Below are 22,143 nucleotides of genomic sequence, written 5' to 3'. Positions count from 1 at the left end.
CTGATCGTCATGAGAGTCGCTTACAAAATGGCGTCCTTTTAACATCATAATTATCTTTTTTTTTTTTTTTTTTACGCACGAGAATCAATGGACCGGTAGCACTCTTTAATGGGAGCGTTGAGACTTCGGCAGTTTTAAATATGATTCATTAGAGCGGGAAAACGAAATGAAACATAAAAAAAACAAAAAAAACAAAACTTTTGCACTTTTAACAAGAGAGATGAAAGGAAGATGGATATGGATGTAGAAAAGGAAGATGGATATGGATGTAGAAAAGGAAGATGGATATGGATGTAGAAAAGGAAGATGGATATGGATGTAGAAAAGGAAGATGGATATGGATGTAGAAAAGGAAGATGGATATGGATGTAGAAAAGGAAGATGGATATGGATGTAGAAAAGGAAGATGGATATGGATGTAGAAAAGGAAGATGGATATGGATGTAGAAAAGGAAGATGGATATGGATGTAGAAAAGGAAGATGGATATGGATGTAGAAAAGGAAGATGGATATGGATGTAGAAAAGGAAGATGGATATGGATGTAGAAAAGGAAGATGGATATGGATGTAGAAAAGGAAGATGGATATGGATGTAGAAAAGGAAGATGGATATGGATGTAGAAAAGAAAGATGGATATGGATGTAGAAAAGGAAGATGGATATGGATGTAGAAAAGGAAGATGGATATGGATGTAGAAAAGGAAGATGGATATGGATGTAGAAAAGGAAGATGGATATGGATGTAGAAAAGGAAGATGGATATGGATGTAGAAAAGGAAGATGGATACGAATGTAGAAAAGGAAGATGGATATGGATGTAGAAAAGGAAGATGGATATGGATGTAGAAAAGGAAGATGGATATGGATGTAGAAAAGGAAGATGGATACGAATGTAGAAAAGGAAGATGGATATGGATGTAGAAAAGGAAGATGGATATGGATGTAGAAAAGGAAGATGGATATGGATGTAGAAAAGGAAGATGGATATGGATGTAGAAAAGGAAGATGGATATGGATGTAGAAAAGGAAGATGGATATGGATGTAGAAAAGGAAGATGGATATGGATGTAGAAAAGGAAGATGGATATGGATGTAGAAAAGGAAGATGGATATGGATGTAGAAAAGGAAGATGGATATGGATGTAGAAAAGGAAGATGGATATGGATGTAGAAAAGGAAGATGGATATGGATGTAGAAAAGGAAGATGGATATGGATGTAGAAAAGGAAGATGGATACGAATGTAGAAAAGGAAGATGGATATGGATGTAGAAAAGGAAGATGGATATGGATGTAGAAAAGGAAGATGGATACGAATGTAGAAAAGGAAGATGGATACGAATGTAGAAAAGGAAGATGGATATGGATGTAGAAAAGGAAGATGGATATGGATGTAGAAAAGGAAGATGGATATGGATGTAGAAAAGGAAGATGGATACGAATGTAGAAAAGGAAGATGGATATGGATGTAGAAAAGGAAGATGGATATGGATGTAGAAAAGGAAGATGGATACGAATGTAGAAAAGGAAGATGGATACGAATGTAGAAAAGGAAGATGAATATGGATGTAGAAAAGAAAACTGTCAACTAGTAGGCACACCATTGTAAGTTCTGTTTACCCACATCAGTGGCCAACGGTCAATTAGTAGGCACACCATTGTAAGTTCTGTTTACCCACATCAGTGGCCAACGGTCAATTAGTAGGCACACCATTGTAAGTTCTGTTTACCCACATCAGTGGCCAACGGTCAATTAGTAGGCACACCATTGTAAGTTCTGTTTACCCACATCAGTGGCCAACGGTCAATTAGTAGGCACACCATTGTAAATTCTATGTACCCACATCAGTGGCCAACGGTCAATTAGTAGGCACACCATTGTAAATTCTATTTACCCACATCAGTGGCCAACGGTCAATTTGTAGGCACACCATTGTATGTTCTGTTTACCCACATCAGTGGCCAACGGTCAATTAGTAGGCACACCATTGTAAATTCTATTTACCCACAGGACAGGAACCTGGAAAGTGATGCTGGCTACCACTGGAGAAGTAAGGTTGCGTCATCTCTCGTTATGAACGAATGAGTAGGTCCGTAGTTCTAGACGAGAACGGAGTCTAAATACATTCAGGTGTTGACATGTGCATGAGCTCACGAGCTCCTCACGAGGTGATTGTAGAATGGAAGATTTGTTTGACAGGAAGACATGGGAAGGTGGCCCGGGGGGGGGGGGGAGAACAAGTTTTAAACCTAGGACAATCAAGGGGATAGTCTGAAATGCATAAACCTAGGACAATCAAGGGGATAATCTGAAATGCATAAACCTAGGACAATCAAGGGGATAGTCTGAAATGCATAAAACACAGGCAGTTTAGTTAAAAATTTTGTACAAACAAAAAAAAAAAGGCCGTTTTTTAGATTAAAATGTTTATATGGATCTTTGCATGGACAAGAGCAGGTTGCTGCTTGTATTGATTTCTTTTGCGATGTGATTTTTTTTTCAATATTTCCTAAAAAAAATGTCAAAGACATTGTTTTCTGAATTCTTAAAAATATGGACAAAATATTTTTTTCTGTAACAATTAACAAAAGAGTTTTCTTGAGTCCTTAAAAACGGGAGAAGAACGATCTTTTTTAAATCTGCACCCCTAAGCTGTCAGAAGATAAGTTATTGCCTTAATAATTAAACTTTTGTTCAAATTATTCATTCATTTATAATATATATATATATATATATATATATATATTATAAATATATCTAGATCTGGGCTCTATTTAGTCTTATTTAGACTGTCAAGTGTAGGCCCCTATAATAAGGATATGTCAAAACTACGCGCTATAAAAGTAGTACGTTAAAAGCAGTTCGTTATATTTTAAACTTATAACTAAAGTTCGTATAAAAATTCTTTAAAAAAACAACTACATTTGAATTATTATTCTATTCCATGAGTTAATTAATAAATGGAAACTATATTTTATAATGATCCATTGATATTTTTCCATTGTGACCATAGATGCAATTTTTTTTCTGTTCCAATGCGCGAATCTATGATTGAAACTTAATTTATTAATGAAGAAGTCTGTGACCCTTTTAAAAGACGTACATCCCTGATGTTTTTCATTTAAAAGTGGTGTAATTTTTTTAAAATCTGCTTGCGTATATAATTTAAAAAGTATGATGGTTCACTTTCGGAAAAGAAAAAAGTAGCTGTTGCATCAGCACTTTGAATGATCATGATGTCCTATTTTCATTTTTCTCTTCTAGTTTCTGAGATCTAAACGGGACGGATGGACAGACGGACGGACAGACAGGCCACACAAAACTAATAGCGTCTTTTCCCCTTTCGGGGGCCGCTAAAAATAAATAAATAAATAAAATATCCAATTAAAAAAACAAAGGGGAACAGCTCCGCCCTTAAAACTATATCTATCAATAATGTACAAGTTATTTCCCTTATTTGATATCAAACAAAATAATTAATTGCCAATACAAAAAAAAAAAAAATTTCCAACGATGGACAGCTTTATCATTATTCACTGTGGGGCCTGTTAGCACCGAGACACGGTTCGGATAAGGTCGCGTGTCGTAGTTTTCGTACCAATGCGTTTTAGTATCGTTGTATTCTAACACAATAAAGTCTTTGTTGTTGAAAACTTTTAGAAATTATAAAGTAGTTAAGCTCCTTTGGCTTTTAAGGGTTTAATTCTATAATTCGATATTTTGTTGTGGCCTCCATCAAAACAACTTTGGAAATGAGATGAATGCCTGGGCATTAGATATGTTTGGAACGATGTCCCCCACACACAGCAGTGCCTTCTTTCACGCAGCTGATGTTTCCAAAGGAACGGCAAGTGCCCACATAGATTGGGGTCAGGCTCTGCCAGGGTGTAGCACTGGATGCTGCAAAATTGCCTAAGAGTCGCCGGCTCCTGATTTTTCCTCAGCGTTGACTCCCAAAGCCTTTCCATTGATTGGGTACTGCTGCAAGGCAACAGAGGTTTGAATTTAGAGTTTTTCATTCTCCTAGGTGGGTAGCCAGCCATGGCTAACTCAGATAACACTGGGATATCGCATTGAAATAACAGTATACCACACCAGTATACCACACCAGTATACCACACCAGTATACCACACCAGTATACCACACCAGCATACCACACCAGCATACCACACCAGCATACCACACCAGTATACCACACCAGTATACCACACCAGCATACCACACAATTATACCACACCAGTATACCACACCAGTATACCACACCAGTATACCACACCAGTATACCACACCAGTATACCACACCAGCATACCACACCAGTATACCACACCAGTATACCACACCAGCATACCACACGAACATAACGTCTTTACTACATAACGTAACAACTTACAACACAAAATACAACACTATGAGATCTCGCGTGCATACCACACTAACATAACAGGCTACTATATAAAACTAAGATCTTAAACTAACCTAAAACATTTACAACAATAACTTATAGCGATAACATATATCAATAACATATATCAATAACATATATCAATAACATATATCAATAACATATAACAATAACAAATAATAAAAACATATTTTTCAAAACTTGATTTTAAAACTTCTAAAAAAAGAGCATATAACAAATAAAGTACAAAATCTAATGATAACATACAATTTAAAAAAGTGTTTGAGGTTCAGCATGGTCGCTCTGCGACTGAAGGAGACCAGTGATAATAACAATCAAATATAACAATATAGATTAAAATATATGTAATAGAAAAGTCATGGTAAAAAAAATTTTTCGCCTCATAATTCAAAGTAACATTTTTATTAATTTTTGCTATTGTTTCGCCCACTTCAGATCCAATATACCTAATCTATTTCAATGTCTTATTGAAACCAAGCTTTAGGAAAGTCATATTTGAAAAGTGACGAACTTTTAGGATCACCCTTGACATTGTTTGTCGCCCACCTCGAGACATGATTACGGTCACTTTGTCAAACAATGATTCGTATCCAAGATAATGATTGGTTATATCGTCTTGTGTTAGCCGGAGTGAGCTCCCTCGCTGGTGGCTCGGTGAAGCGTAGAATACGTGTGAGTCGGACAAAGAACAGACCTGGGTGCCCACCTTACAATCCCATATAGATCACTGCCCCCCAACCCCGACCCATTCTGTGTTTTAATTTAGCAATCAATTTTGTGTTTTGTTTTGTAATTGCGTGTTTGTTGTGTGTGTGTGTGTGTGTGTGTGTTATGCTCGTCAAAGTTCCGGAGACAATCGTAGCACGAGTGATGGAACCTAGATTTTCACCAAAGATTAAAAGATTTTGAAAAAAAAAAAACGTCTGTCAGACGGGAGGGCTTCACCACATTCAACCAGGTATAGCCCCCCCCCCCCACACACACACACTTCTCGGCGCCCTCCTGTGATCTAACGATGCGGAAAACAATCTATTTTGTTTGTATATAAAATAAGAACAAAACAACATATAAGTGAAAATTAAAGAATTAAAATAAAAATTACCTTTGGAAGTTTAAGTATGACAGCACGACGTACTTTCAACTTTTGTTTCCATATCAAATTGATTTAACCCTTTGTAAATCACATGCTCACCCCATATTTTTTTTTCTATTTGCTCGTCTTTGAGAGTGTCTATTTGATCTACAACTCAAGGGAGATGGGAGTTAACAGCCAGGCCGTAGGGCGCCTCGATTTGTGTATTTAGTTACTTTGTCCTTATCTTGTTTACCAAATGATTTTTTTTTTTAATCTGTGGACTTAAGGGCGCCTTGGGACAGGGGCATGGAGTCCCTAGTCTCAGACACAAACCGCAGATCAATTGAGATAAACATCACCTGTCGACCTAATCGTCTAATCTCGTAACCGCATGATCAACGAACGCTTAGTTACTAAACCCTAAAAGATTGAGATCATCGCTAAAGATACAGATCACCGAAAAGCTTGCGACAATACAAAAAAAAAAAATGTTAGCAATGAAAAGATGACCTCAGCAAGACAGATATTAACAAGCAGTTTGTACAAGGCAAATCAGTTATCTTCTGATTGCCAAACTCTGATCTCTCTCTCTCGTAGGGAATGGTGTCTTTGTCATAAAGTAATGCGCTGTTCAATGCAAGGAACCCGGAGTTAAATCCTGACTGCTAAGTGAAACAGCATATATATATATTTAGGGTCGTGACTAGACTAAGACTCGTTAATTACGAGAGATTTTCACGATCAACTTAACAATGTCGAGGATGTTAAATCGAACTTCATTAAATCCAACTAGATAAAGAAAAAAAAAAGACGCGGTGGCTGAGCGGTACAGCGCTTGGCGTCCGAGCCGGGGTTCAAATCCTGGTGAAGACTGGGATTTTAAATTTCGGGATCTTCAGGCGCCACTGAGTGCACCCAGCTTTACTGGGCACCTGACATTAGTTGGTCGTTGTGTTGGCCACATGACGCCCTCGTTAACCGTAGGTCACAGAAACAGATGACCTTTACATCTTCTGCCCTATAGACCACACGATTATCAGTTGATCTTCATATCAGATGTCCTCTAGTTTGTCAATTTGTCTTGAAGGTCCACGTCCTAGAGTTTAAGTCTAAACCTTTCTTCTCAGGGCCGGTCTTAGGCCACTGCAGCCTATGCGGTCGCAGTGGGCCCGCACTTTCATAGGCCCAGCGCTAATTCAGGGTGTAATTATTAAATTGCAAAATGTATACGAAAAACTCCTGGAAATCTGAAATTATTAAAATCTCCTGAAAACTCTGTAAAATTTCCAGAAAAATAGACAAAATTGTCATTTGTGGGTGTCATTAATTGCGGAAAACGCCAATCCTCTGTGTGATAAAAGGAAAAAAGGCATTGTCAGCTTTCATGTAATAATCGGGCGAATTTATACCTTAATCGGAAGTGCCAATACTTTATTTACTTTTATAGTCACTAGCATATAAATATACCATTGGTTACAAGGTTCGTAAAGTACAGATCGCAATTTTTAACTTAGTAAAGTCGATTTTCTTTTCTTATACTAAATCATAATTTTCACTTATTATCCTTATTCCCACACAGACTAGGCCCCGCGCAATCAGTTTCGCATAGGGCCCCGCTATTGCTAGGACCGGCCCTGTTTCTTATTGAAATTAGTTTGGGCTACAAACGTAAGAGCCTAACAAAAATGTGAATTCTAAAAAGTGAACACAAAATTATCAAATACTTTTTTAAAAAAAAAAAACCTATCTTATCAACAGGTCCTCTCATTTATACACCTGATACGCCAAGAAGCTACCTATCTATCTATGAGTGTTTCTGTCATGTTTTTAAAATCTCTAATAATGCACTTTTTTTTTTTTTTTACATTTCGCGTTTTTGAAAGCACTCTTTTCAGACCTTGAGATCTACGGGGCAGATGTTTCCTATGTTTCTATGATTGACAGTTAAACGAGGGTGTCATGTGACCAGCATAACGACCAACCGCCTTTACTTTCTACACAATTTGAAAAGGATCTTGTAAAAATATTTTAGATCTGTTTATTACAGATTTAGCAGGGTTTCTTTCCAGGGTTTTTGCAAGAGAGGATTTGAGCCTCTCAAGCCCTCACTCCAATGGAGATGGAGGATGATGATGATAAAAGAGCTAGATCTAATTGTCTCCAACCCTTTTTTCGTTTTGAATAAGGCGGAGATTTAGTTGGGCTGAATCATTTTATCTAAAACGTCTAAGGCCCATGCCGTTTGTCTGTTTCAAATGTTCCGGATGTTCCTTCAGATTTAAAGATAATTACTTAATAGCCGAAACCTCCCGGAGGACGATGGGGAATGGCAGTGGGCAGGGTTCAAACCCGGAACAATCGAGATCATGTATCTACAGTTCAGAGCGCATGACCACACGACCAGGCAGCCATCTAGTAGACGACAATAAGAACCAATCAGTGCTGCTTGTACTCGTTGAAAATAATCTCTTGAGGTTAGGGATCGAGTCTTTTTATGGCTCAAGTTTCCATTATGTCCTGTTTATTTATTTTTTTTAATTATTGCATCCTAGCTCAAGCATCCAGCGCGGGGCGGCCACGCGCAGGATTCGAATCTAAGCCAATCGTGTCGACAGTTGGGGGCCGAAACCACACGACCAGTCAGCTTTCCTGGATCAGTATAATGTCAGTGAGTCTTAGATTATGTTTGTGGCGTCGTTTGTTGCGTCATGCAAATCAATTTCCAGATGGCTTCACCTTCACCTTCACTTTACCTTAAGTAAGTTGAACCGTTGGGGCACCACTGATGATCTGTCAACCATCTTTCTCTATTCATTTCGGTCTTTGGCCTTTAATAGTCTCTTTCAAAGACAGCCCATCGATTTCTCTGCCTGCCTCTTCTTTTTCATGGACTTTTCCCCCGATGGAACATCTTTACGAGCCTCGGACATTCCAGATAGCAATGAAATAACCTTTTTTTTTTCTCTTCTATTTCAGACGAATGTTCCCACCTTTCAAGACCAAAGTCAGCGGACTGGACAAAAAGGCAAAGTACATCCTGTTACTGGACATTGTCAGTGTGGATGACAACAGGTCAGTTAATATATATACATATATATATGTATATGTTTATGTATGTGTGTGTGTGTTATCTCGCAAAAAAAAAGACACAAACATGGCAACAACAAGATTCTGCTGTCTGAACTGCCATGCATCAAACCTGCTTGAGCAGAATTACAGACATAAATCTCAAAACAATGCTTGACCCTTAGCAAGAGACTGTCGATAGTACATTAAAAATACCCAGGATCTTGTAGCCACTTTTTACACTTAAAATAGTGCCAAGCACACTGTAAGAGATACTTCAAATAATGAGAGTGATTTCTCTTTTGTTTACTTTTTTTTAAAACCCGATTCGTATTCTTAAGGAATTAAAGGGAAATATGACATGCTGAAAAGTTGGCTCCTTATAATGGAAACTAAAAAAAAAATGTTAAGTCGTTGGTTTAACTGGTTGATTCAGACAACACTTTCCAAGCTCTAATGGTATTATGGGAGAAAGAGCACTTATAAGAATGTATCCTAGCATACGGAATAAGACGCTATTAGTTTTGTGTGGCCTGTCTGTCCGTCTGTCCGTTCGTCCCGTTTAGATCTTAGAAACTGGAAGAGAAAATGAAAATCGGACATCATGATATTTTAGATCATTCAAAGTTCTGATGCAACGGCTACTTTTTTCTTTTCTGAAAGCGAAAAATCTAATTTTTTAAATCAATTATGTAAGCAGTTTTTTCATAAAAATACACCATTTTTACAACTATTCACTGTTAATAATAACAAACACTAGAGGCTTTCTAGTTTGGGTAATACTTATCAATTATGTATTTTACATATTTATGCAAATGGTTTTAGATTTTTGGTAAAAAAAAATTTTTTACAATTGTATTGCCAAGTTATGTAAGCTCTGTCATATTAAACGCAACATTTACAAAAAATGTTACCTTTTTTTAAAAAGAGAACAAATCCATTTAGTATGCAAATAAGTTGGACATAATTTAAAACAACAATTAATAAGTAGTTTTTCATATTATCGCGTGAACTGCACAAAGCATACCTATAACCTTCAAGGAGGTCACCATGCCGTTATGGAACATAAAACTAAAGGAATTTTTTTTTTTTTTTACGGAATTTTTTTTTCTTGAGGCTTTGAATAAGAGACTGACCCTTTACAAAACAATTAGATCAATTAGATACTCATTATAAGACATCAGTTAGGCCAGGTTCACATCTAACTTCACTTTCACCTATCCCTTGGTCTGCTGGACCTTTGGGCACCACACAGAATCTGCCAACTCATTCTCCATTCTTCTCTGTCATTTGCCTTTGATAGAATTTCATTCTGATATTCTTTCTGAAAATATTGATACCTGCCTTTTTATCTGCCTGGTTGGACCACTTCTGATAGACATTAATACCGATATTCTTCTAAAAATATTGAAATCTGCCTTTTTTCCTGCCTGGGTGGACCACTTCGGGGACCGATTTTGAGATTGTGTTTCTCACAAGCTGTCTTTGTAATCTTGTTTTTCTTGTAAGTGATGGTTCAGTATTTTATGCATTATTTTTACATAACTTGTTAGTCTTCAGTCCTTTAGTGTCTCTAACTTTAGTGATTTTACTAATGCAGTGAGAATCTACTGGTTTCATATATCCAAAATATCACATCGCAGTCTTTTCTCAAGATTTGAACTCGAGACCATTGGCTTTTATGGTCCGGCGCTTACTTCGTAGCCCTCCCACTCCATAGTCTATATAATGTACATGTGCTTTGCTAATGATAAGTACATCCTTTAATTGACGTGTACGTCAACCCGTTTCAGTGCGGAGTTGGGGAGTATTTGCACTAGCGCTGGAGAGAGAGAGCGGCGAATTACTTGGTACATAATATTAATATCACTATCTTTTTAGTTTTAAACTTTTATTTATTTATTTTTTCCGGATGTGAGAGTGATTGTTCCTTTGTTTTTGGTAGTAAATTAGATGCAGGACAAACAAGTTGTTTTGTTTTTTTTTAAAAAGGCAAACATTCTATTAGTTGTTCCTCTTTTTGAGCTTATCTAATGGGACCCGGAAAAAAAATGTAAATAATACAATTTCTTGATGCATTTGTCAATCTTTTATGGGCTTGAGCATGTTCTAATTTTGTGTTTTTTAAAAATATCTATAGATAAATGTACAATTGAAAAGTTAATCCTTCAAGTATTTTGACTTTTAAATAAATTTGTTTTAGTTATTTCCTTTTTCGTGCCCAGTTTAAATTAAATATTTAAAAAATCTTGAATATACTTTTTTATTTATTACAACTTTGTAGTCAATTCATTTTCCTTGAAAAATAATAATAAAATTCGGTTGATTATATAATAAAATAAAATAAAAAGTTACGTTAGTTTTAGTAACTCTACCCCACCAGCACATTTTTGTTCGACCCGGAAAAATCCTTTTTTTTTCGATCAAAACAATTCGCACTGAAAGAGTTAATATTCGGACGCCAAAAAAAAAAAAAGCCTTATTATTATGTAAGGCCAAAGGGAAGATGAACTACAAGTCCATACATAGCAGCCATGTATGAGACGGAAACTTATTTATATACGCTTAATATAAGTTTTAAGCTGAAATCGTCAGTCACGTCAAGTGTACTATTGTTAGGCCACCGTTCCTCTGGACATAAAAAAAATTGTCAGAGTTGTGCTAGGTTATCTTTTCTTGGATTGTGTTTACGTATTTTTTCTAAAGAACAGAGACGATGAGCCCATGACACATATATTAAATATGTATAACGAATATATCGATGGATAAAAAAAAAGAGCATGTCCATTTTGTACACAGATACAAGTTCCACAACGGAAAGTGGATCATCGCTGGCAAGGCGGACCCTGAGATGCCCAAAAGGATGTACATCCACCCGGACTCTCCGTCCACTGGTGAACAATGGATGCAGAAGGTCATCAGCTTTCACAAACTTAAGCTGACAAATAATATCTCGGACAAACACGGATTTGTAAGTTGATTTTTTTTTCTTTTTACATTGTTGAACTTTCCCCTAGATTGCCTAGTGAGAAATAAATTAGAAACAAAGTGTTGGATGAAGCTCTATGACATCATGTTCTGTTGTAATGCAGTGGTTCTCAAACTTTTTCCTTCACGAAAAACTTTGCACATTCTGATTATCTAACGGAACACTGGTTAATTATTATGAATATTATCGTAGCACCTATTAGGGGCTTCAAATCTTATAAACATGGCGTGTTACTAAAGTTTTCTATTAGTGTAGTTTCCAGATTGATTAAATTTTAATTCCACCATCTTAAGAGGATTAACTACTGTAAACGATTCACCTAATAGAATACATACCCAAATAATTTAGTAATATAAATTTGTTGTATAGTATTATTTTGGGAAATAAAAAAATACGTTTGTAATAATAGTTACGCATTATTGAAAATAAATTACCTCCCCCTTTTTTTAAAACTATTATTGGTAAATAAAGTTAAAAATAGTGCATTTTTGGGGGGAAAAAGACAAAAAAAACAAAACAACTTACATATTTAATTAGAAGAAAAAAAACGATTCATTTCCAGAAGATATCTTTTCTATTTTTTGAAATCTAAAAGTTTATGATGATAGAGTGGACGGAAAGACGGACAGCCGAGACCATTCATTTCAACATTGGCCAACTTCAAGAAAATTAAAATTGATTGATGTACATTTTATGGGCAGATCACGGTAGAAATTGGAAGAATTTTTTAAAAATCTTTTGATATTTACAGAAGTAAGCTTACAATCATATAACATAATACATTTTATTGACCAAAGTTATCCATGACAGTATGCACTTCACCGCTTGTCATCAGGGCACACCTCTTCTGAACAAACAAACAAAATGAAACTGTTAATGAATTGGTAGACAACACTTGCCCCCCCCCCCAAAAAAAAAATCTTCTTAAAACCAGTGGGCATGGGTGAGACCATTATTTATAGAAGGCTTCAACACTGACCTACAACGTCACAACCTGTGGGCAATATCTACCTATAGCTAGTTGCCACGTCGTACAGGCATGTGATGTGGCGACGAGTTATTGGTCTAAACTGCCTACAGGTTGTGACGTTGCAGGTCAGTGTTGAGGTCTTCCATAACGAATGGTCTCGGGCATGGGTCACTATGAAGAAAAAATAAGGTGGGGGGGGGTGAATCCTTCAGAGTACTGGAGACATCCTTTAAGCGCCCCTCAATCTCTTCAGCTCCTCCCCCCTCTCTCCCATTTAGTTCTGTTGGTCACTAAGTGGTTACTTGTATCAGTTGATCATCACCCAGACTTAGCCAGGGAAACGTTGACATTCGTGTTAAGCCCTAGAAGACTCAGATATAAGTGTGCCTTTTTTTTTAGCGTGTGTGATTGTCTGTGTGTGTGTGTGTGATCGTATTCGCAGATATACGTATCATTTGTTAGCTTGTATGTGCGTAACTGTGCATGTGTGTGCGTATACAAAAAAAAAAGCGCGTGTTTAGTGTCACCTAATCCCAGAACATCTCTAAGCGCTTTTCTTAAGTTGTAGCGACTAGCTGAAATGAGACAGAAATCATTATTAACCCTGTGACGACGTATGTTAGGATTTGCTCCGGGGTCATTCCGTTTCAGGATGCTTTCTCGCACAAACTCGAACACAGGTGGATTCCCCCCCCCTTCCCTCGACTACCCTGCACGCCATCTTTCCTATTAGCCCGAATTATTTATGACTTTAAAACAAAACCACCATTCTGTCTTAACTTCAAACAGCAGGAGTGATGTTTCTCCCCCTCCTCCTCCTAACGGACGACAAGCGGACTAGAAAAACTGTGACTCAGTGTCACTTTGGGTTACAGAGATGACCCTCCGTAGAACAGACTTCAGAACATGGCCCGACACCATTGGTCAGATTCCTCCGTGCCAGTAATTGTTTTCTAATTTTGACTCGACGGTTTCTTCCTTTTTAGTTTTCTCAACTCGCCATTAAAAAAATAGTCCAGATATTATATTTGTTTCGCACTTATTCTTTAATCTACCTTTATTTTTTAAAAAAAGTAGTCTACGGATGCAGTCAAAACTATTGGAGATTTTGACCAGTTTAAGTCACTGATTAACAAGCATGTCTTGACTGACACGTGGAATGCGTATGACGTATTTATCTTCTCCTTTGAACTAAAGTCGGTAATCTAAAAGATAAGCTAAACTAAACGATGTCAAGGGCGCTAACTGGGACTTTCATTTTTCAAACTAAATAAAGGCTACAAATACAATTTGATTCTGCAAAATGTGCACAAATATTGATAAATCTTTAAATAGAACATACTTTAGCAACACTTCCATTCCTGATACATGTAATAAGTTAATAACGTCTCTATATATTTTTTCCGCTAATGGTGAATATCTATTATTCCTTTGAAAAGTGTAAAAATACATAAAAATTTCATCAATTTCTATCAGCACGTCGAGACATAGTGTCCGAATTGTTAAAATTCTGACCAACGTCCAGAGGAGAAGTTGAAGGGTGTTCTACAGAGAATGTAGATAGCATTGTGTGTATGTCTTATGATATGCGACAAGGTCATATGACCATGGTGGGACTGGGATATCGGGTTTAGTACAAATGCTAATCAAGATCTTTATGTGTCATAACTCATAAGTTCCTTCCAAAACGAACAGGATTACATTCTAGCCTAGTGGGGGCACGGGCTAGCCCAGTGGGGGGTGGGGCAGGTTCGTGACCACCTTGGTGACAGAAGCGCATACCACACAACCAGGTAGCCATCTGTAATTATTGTACGATTGTTTGACTTATCAATGACTTATCATATATATAAAGCTCTGCAAGTATTTTAAATAATAGTGTCCGCAGAGGCATACACAAGCAAAATATAAAAAATCCATTTTTTTTTGTTTTCACAAAAAAAAAAAAAAAAAACTATCTAAAGGGAAAGAAATTCACCTGTAAAACCCTATATATCAATAATGTACAAGTTATTTCCCTTATTTGATTTCCAAAAAAAATTAACTACCAATAATTAATTGACTAATAAAGTATTTTGTTATTGATTCACTATTTTGTTAGGTACAATAAATAATTGTTTAAAGTATTAACTTGATCGGAGAATGCCCGAGGGAGATATAGCGTTAACAATTACTTAAGGAGACTAAACCCAACAAATTTAGTCATATCTGTGAATACTGAAGTATTAGTTTCCCTTGTTAGTGTTAAACAGTAATTAGATGCCTAATTGGTTATTTTTTGTTTATTGATCCATGTCTTGTCCATGTCAATAAATAATTGTGGGAAGTTTCAATTTGATCCCAGAATGGGTGTGGGAGAAATAACGTGCACACACTTTTTACCTGACAGACGGAATGAGTTAATATAAGCTTTGTAAAAATAGATTATATCATCGGATAGTGTGACAAAGAAAAAGTGATATAGAGAGACCATTGATTAGAAAAGCAAAGCAATATAATTACTGGTTTGTCGAGCGTGAGAAGAACCTCTGGATACTCATTAATAACAAGATAAGACAAACGAACAGAAATACAGTTGATCCCTTTGTTTCTAACAAGAGTTGTCACTCTTCTTTTGTAAGCTGCGCATGTCAGAGATTACTTCCCATCCCACAATTCCCTACCACAAAATAAGCAGACGATTGTAATGGGGTTTTAGTATATGTGACGCTTTTAAGACAAATCACTTACCACGTGTTGAAATAATGCCTTGACCTGACGCACCCCACACCTGGTTTTGGACTGCCATCGCTGGACATGGTTAATTGCTGAGCTTAATGTGAGATAAAGACAATTGGAAAAGTCGCTCTTTTAGTGGCACACTTGTTTGATAGACATTGGCGCTATTTTTCATTCAGTTTTGTTTTGTTTCGGAGCTTTAAGGTAAACTATTTTAATTGCTTCTTTAATTTTAATCCTTTATTTATTAGTAGTGTTCTTTTCTTTTATGCTTATATTTTTACTACTCTTGTTTAGACTCAAGTGTGTCTTTTTGTGATACAAAATGTGGTGTTTATGTTTGGATATAGGATTGTAAACAGCAGTTGATACAACCTGAGTTATAAGATTCAAGGATATCTATGTTTATTTATTAATTTTACTATTTTTTCATTGGTCCATTGGTTGGGACAGAGTGACGGCGCTTGATGTTTTGTTATTGTTGTTGTTAGAGGCCTGAGTTATGGAGCCTAGTCGTACGATATGAGTAATATAGAAGTCAGTTTTATAATGATGTATATATTCAGTTAGTTAATGTTTCATGCGTTGTCTTCAGCTACAGCTAGGGCCTACCCTGATTACTTTTATTAAAGTTATATTTTTGTTGTTAATTCATCTCTGGCGTCTCTTGAGTTATTGAAAGAAGTATTACTAGTACGTTATGTGTTAAGTATAATCCCAGTAAGGAGTTCACAACAATCACAACACAAAAATACACTGCTTTATATATCATGTGGTGGAACTTGTATGTACCTAGAGAATGGCTGTGTGTGTGATCAGCTTTAAGAAGACGTCATCGCACTACAAAACTCTCTAGCACACTCCTCTAAGAGGATAGGTTTTCTGTTTGGTCGATTTTAATTCATTGTTCTTTTGATTCTTTTTCTTAAGTTTTCTGTTTGGGTTTTTTTATTCGTTAATATGTTGTGTTTTTCTATGCCTTTAACAAAAAAGTATTTGTATCTTCTTTTTTTTTCTAACATCAAATTGGAATGAAATTTTCCAATAAATAGCACACATGGTTTTGTGAATCTTTTTGAAATCGCAAAGAATCAAGATTAAAAAAAAAGAATTTACGTTTTTTTCCCCCAATGTTTGCTTAATGCTTGCCCTGACCCCCTTTCCTTTTGCTCCCCTCCCCCCTCCGTTTTTTTAAAATGTTTTGAGTCAAAGTTTATGACAACAGTTAGCTACAGAGAAACATGAAAGATGTAGATTTATGGAGTTGCTAGTTTCTCATGTTTCCGTAACTGTGTCGGCACTAAATGTCTTAAGTTGATGTCTTTGTCTAACGAATTGGCAGACGATCCTGAATTCCATGCACAAGTACCAGCCCAGACTTCACCTGGTCAGAGCAGACGACATTCTTAAAATCACTTACAGCCCCTTTCGAAGTTTCCTTTTCAAAGAGACTACATTCATCGCGGTGACAGCCTACCAGAATGAGAAGGTAACTCTAGACCAATGTATTCAAAATCTCTTTGCACTCAAATGTTTGAGTCAGTTATGTACTCTTGGGTCTTTAATGATTATTAATCTTACCATTAAATAGGAATTATTTCCGCTCTCTGACGATTTATTATGAATTATTTAAACTCTCTGACGATTTAATATGAATAAATACTGTTTGCTCTACACCTATGCGCAATACTGTGCCTTTTGTGGATGTGGTGGATTAGTGATCAATCGCTTGGCTTCTGAAACGAGTGGTCTCAGGTTCAAATCCCTGTGAGAACTGGAATTTTTAATTTTCAGATTTTTATGACATCCACCAAACTCTAATGGGTACCTGACTTTAAAGGCGGTTTGGTCGTTTTGCTGGCCACCTAACACCCTCACTAGTATTCGGCCATACAAACAGATAAGCCCCCCCCCCTCCCAATTAATTGATAAGTCAGAAAGGGTTACCTGACTGTACAATAGATCCGTATATTATATTGTAATGAGCACTCAGAATACATATGCAAAAACGAACATACCTATTCAAAGCTAAAAAAAAAAAAAGAAAATTTACAGTGAATTAAAGAACAATCAGTTCAATTTTCAAAATAGAGCATGGGCCACACTGTCCACTATAGATTCTAGATTTTCGATAGAGTGCCGGAAGTGCCAAAAGAGAATAACCAATGGCCGCAGAAGACGGGACAGAGTTTATTTGAACAGCTTGAAGAGTCGAAGTACATTAGTTGCAAGCAAATACATTCAATATATTACTTCAAAGCCGTTAACTCTTTCTCTCCTAACTGACGATACCAGGGTTGATACCACCAGAATGTGGAAAATAATTACGGAGAGAAAGAGTTAAAAGTATCATTTAGTGAAACCAAAGTCTTGATTTTGGTTATTTAACAATCGTATCATTCTTCTGACACCAATGGAGCTCATCGTCTTAGACTGAACTAAACCGCTGTAGATGTATTATATATTGAATTATAAAACTTTAACTAAGTTGAGTGATAGTTTTGTGAACTAAACTAAATATAGCTTTTATTACAATAAAAACAATGTAGTAGACTTAGTAATAATATAAAAATGGTATTCTGAACAAATTTTAACTCACTAAAAAAACAACGTCTTTTCACTCTGACAATCTGTGGTCGTCTCTCGTACCTATAACCGCGGACGACAATGCCGCTTATCTTTCATCATTCACAACCAATCGCAAACCTCTTCCCACCGTCACCATTTAAACACGCACATACACCCCATTAGAAAGCGGGAGACAAGAACCTCGTGCATCGCTAGTCACAGCTCCTACCTCCCACGTAGCAGCACGCCAAGAACATAATGTGTAGACTTGGACTAACACTTATTGTTATTTGTTCCTCAGATCACACAACTGAAGATTGACCACAATCCGTTCGCTAAAGGTTTCAGAGACAGCGGTGGAGGGAAACGAGACAAAAAGTGAGTACCTTACAACAACAAAAGATAGTATTTAAATATGTGTTATATGTAAGGGGTGTGTTGGGTGTGGTTTATGTGTTGTATGTGTTGGAAGTGTGTTGGATGTGTTGTACGTGCTGTATGTGTTGGGTGTTTCGTATGTGTATGGTGTGTTGTATTTGTTGTATGAATTGTATGTGTTGAGTGTGTTGGATGTGTTGGATGTGTGTTGTATGTGTTGTACGTGCTGTATGTGTTGGGTGTTTTTTTTTGTGTTGTATGTGTTGGGTGTGTTGTATGTATTGGGTGTGTTGTATGTGTTGGGTGTGGTGTATGTGTTGGGTGTGTTGTATGTGTTGTTTGTGTTGTTTGTCTTGTATCTGTTGGTTGTGTAGTATGTGTTGTATGTGCTGTGTGTGTGTGTGTGTGTGTTGTATGTGTTGGGTGTGTTGTGTGTGTTATATGTGTGTGTTGCGTGTGTGTGTTGTACGTGTTGGGTGTGTTGTATGTGTTGTGTGAGGAACCTATTTTAAAAACAGCTATTGCATCACTTCTTTTGTTTAGTGACTCTTATAAATACTTTTATTGTGTTATATTCCAGACGTACGACGGTTGGCTCAGCTTGCTCACGTGACTACAACGAAGGGAATTCCAGGGAAGCTCGAACCATTGCAGACGACAAACAACGTGCCACAGACAGGTCTCAAAAAAGAGAAGTGTCACGTGACAGGGCGGAGAGAAAATCTTACAATCAATCTCATTCAAAATCACCGCAAGTGAAATCAATCACAGGTATCAATCTCACTCATTCAGTTTAAATAGATCGATATATTGAGTCTATCGTCTCGTCTGGCAGATTGTGTGGGCAATGAAACAGACTATAGATAGAATATCTTGCTAAGACAAAAGACTTGCAAACTAGTAATAAAACACAACATATGATAAAGTTAGATATATATAGATAGACAGATAGATAGATAGATAGATAGATTGATAGATTGATAGATAGATTAGATAGATTGATTGATAGATTGATAGATAGATTAGATAGATAGATAGATAGATAGATAGATAGATAGATAGATAGATAGATAGATAGATAGATTGATAGATTGATAGATAGATTAGATAGATTAGATAGATTGATAGATAGATTAGATAGATAGATAGATAGATAGATAGATAGATAGATAGATAGATAGATAGATAGATAGATAGATAGATAGATAGATAGATAGATAGATAGATAGATATGTTGCTCATAATTATTGTAAGACATATTTAATATTTTCAATTTTTGTCTCTTTAAGCGGAAGTGACATGTTCCTCGGAACTTATCAAAAAAGATTTTCTTGGAAAAAAATCGTTGTCTGAAAGTGACCAATGGCCATACAAAGTCCCGGCAGCATATTCCGAAAATTCAGAATTTTGGGATTCGTCTACACGGGCAAGCAGAAAGCGACGCCATAGTGAACAATCTGATGTGGGCCATGAAAGTGACAACGAAGGGGTTCACGCCTCATCTTCGCTTCGACCTGCGTCTCCCGACTCTTCAACAAGTAGAAGGCTACTTGTGACGCAAACAAAGTCATCTTCTCTGGCCTCTTGTGTGACATCCACATCTGCTTCCAAAGCCTCACCACGAAAAGCGTCATCACCGACCTCAAAGTCTGCCATTTCCTTCCCCGTCAGTGCCATGTTAAACTCTCCTACAGATGTGTCCTCCATGTCCAGCATGGCAGCGCCGTTATCTAATTCTCTTCCATTGTCTAGCCACAGGACCACCCATGCTCTGTCCAGTCATCAATTCCAAGACTTGAAGTCTTCGCCAAGCCAGCTGGAGCTCGCGCAGCATCTCTTGAAAAATGCCAACTCCTGGAACCCATTGGACACATTTCAAGAGACCCAGGCCTTGCTGGCTGCTCATCTTTCACTGCTAAGTGTCCAGTTTCTGAAGCACAGCATGGGTGTCCACTTCGCCAACCCGTACGAGAGTTTTCCTCCGATGTCGCAGTTCGCATCTCTGCTGCAACACAACCAGCTAAGTCAGTACCTTGGCAATAATCATTACCGCCAAAAGCACCAATACCATGAGTGTAACAGCCCCAACACTAACAACGGAAGCCGGCACGCGTCACCGTGTCCTTCTGAAAAATTGTCGGAAGTGTCTGCCGAAGACCTTCCGAACCCGCCAAACTTTGAGCCTGTTCAGGTTCAATCACTAGACGTAAGTAGTCAGTCTGGGTCAAGGTCATCGTCAAGGTCATCCACGGCTACTCCTTGAATGCTAATATATATGCTAGACATTTTTTTTTATTAATACGTAAAGTTATCGGAAAACATTGGAAAAGATTATTTGTCTTACTCTTTTCTTCTCTACTGCAAACTTTGTCTGCTAATGTAAACACACTTCCGGTTTATTTTGTAATGACACGAAGAGCCTGATCGTATCTAGTCGACCTCCATAAGTTGTTCGCTTGGTGTCCGTAGTTTGTCACCCCGACCCAACGGAGCAGTGTTTGACATGCGTGCAGGTTACGGCCGTGTTGTCATGGAAACACATCATAGAATCGTAGCACCACATTTTAATACATGAACACATACGCACCTGTTAGTCCTGAAAGACATGGCCCGCCTTGTGGTGTACTACAAGCTTCGAACTGTCTTCACTATGGTCGTGGGTTCGAATCCTGTTGGATGTCATCGCTTGCAGTCTTGCAGGAGGTTAGGGCCTGGATGTAAACATTGTTTGTGATTGAACGTTCGAAACTTGTCGAACATTCAAAAATTTGTCACGACTTTAAAAGTTTGTTGAAAGTGTTCAAATGTTTAAAACAATAAGCTGTCATTGAGAAAATTTGTAATTTTAAAGACGATATCTCATGAAGATTAATGCCAGGAGATAGTCGTACAGATGGTAGAAACAATTTGTAAACATGTACGTCATAAACATTTTATAGACATTGGCTCTGTCAAACTTTTTGAAAAACTGATCGAAGCCAATACACAGTGGCGTAGCTAGAGTGTGGGAGGGGGTTGAAGAATTCGAAAATGCCCCCGGGCCTCCACTTGAGAGGGCCTCCTAACGAGTGTTTTTTTTTTTACATTAAATATTACGCAAAATGCAGGGGCCCCTATAGAGATCACCCCCCCCCCGGTCTCCAAATAATGTCGAATTCCTCCTAGCTACGCCACTGCCCATACAATAACTGTACTCTTTATGATGTTCTTGGTTTAAGACTGTCTGTTCAATTGTTCATTCTCTTTTCGTTTGATTATCAGCACTACTGTGAGAGTATGAGAGACGATTAACATTTCCATCATGTGCCCTTGTAGATCGTAAGTTCTGAAAGAGTTGCGTTACTTACTTGTTCTAAAGTCTATTTTTAGTTTGGCACACGTGATCACTAGAAAACATTTTTTTTTTCATCTCGCAATGTGGATATATATTTGAATGTGGCATTGCAATGACATAACATTTGGAATGTATTAGATCATAAAATATTTTCAACATAATTAATTTCACTATTTTTGCTATTGCCCAGGGCAGATGAAATGTACTACTTTTTACTCTACATAAAAACAGTGTTTGTTGTGTCTCTGTTTCGTGTTTCAAATAACTATGTTTTTGCTCATTTAAATAAAAAGTTGACCAATCAGAAATGAGTCTTTTTTTTTTTTTTTTAAAATCTCATATCAACTCACTCTCACTGTCTGTCTTGTAAAAAAAATGGTGTATTTTCCCCACACTTATTCTCGGATCAAGTTGAAACTTTGATCCAATTATTCATATTGGTATAGACAAGAAATGAATTAGTAAAAAAAAAAAAATTAACCGATTTGTCAAATAAATACTGGTAGTTACCATATGTACATATACCAGCAACAGAAATTAATCCTTCAGTATTCACAGATACGGTTAAATAAGTTGTTTTTGTTCTCTTACAAAATTGTACCCGTTATTTCTCCACCCC

At 37.0% G+C, this 22,143-nt stretch overlaps 1 protein-coding gene across 1 annotated transcript in view; it reads left to right on the top strand.

Moving 5' to 3' along the window:
• The window catches only part of LOC106075047 (T-box transcription factor TBX2-like), a 35,759-nt gene extending 13,933 nt beyond the window's left edge, over positions 1-21,826 (top strand). Inside the window, exons 3-8 of the mRNA XM_056007136.1 lie at positions 8,478-8,573; positions 11,367-11,538; positions 16,587-16,733; positions 18,114-18,190; positions 18,771-18,961; positions 19,480-21,826. Coding sequence (XP_055863111.1) covers positions 8,478-8,573; positions 11,367-11,538; positions 16,587-16,733; positions 18,114-18,190; positions 18,771-18,961; positions 19,480-20,453 — 1,657 coding nt within the window. The 3' untranslated portion in view covers positions 20,454-21,826. The remainder of the gene's footprint in view (positions 1-8,477; positions 8,574-11,366; positions 11,539-16,586; positions 16,734-18,113; positions 18,191-18,770; positions 18,962-19,479) is intronic.
• The last annotated feature ends 317 nt before the right edge of the window (positions 21,827-22,143 follow it).

Source organism: Biomphalaria glabrata, chromosome 12 (assembly GCF_947242115.1).
Source record: "Biomphalaria glabrata chromosome 12, xgBioGlab47.1, whole genome shotgun sequence".
Lineage (NCBI taxonomy): Eukaryota > Metazoa > Mollusca > Gastropoda > Planorbidae > Biomphalaria > Biomphalaria glabrata.
Note: the sequence above shows the minus strand (reverse complement) of the source record. Positions and strands in the feature narration are given on the sequence as shown.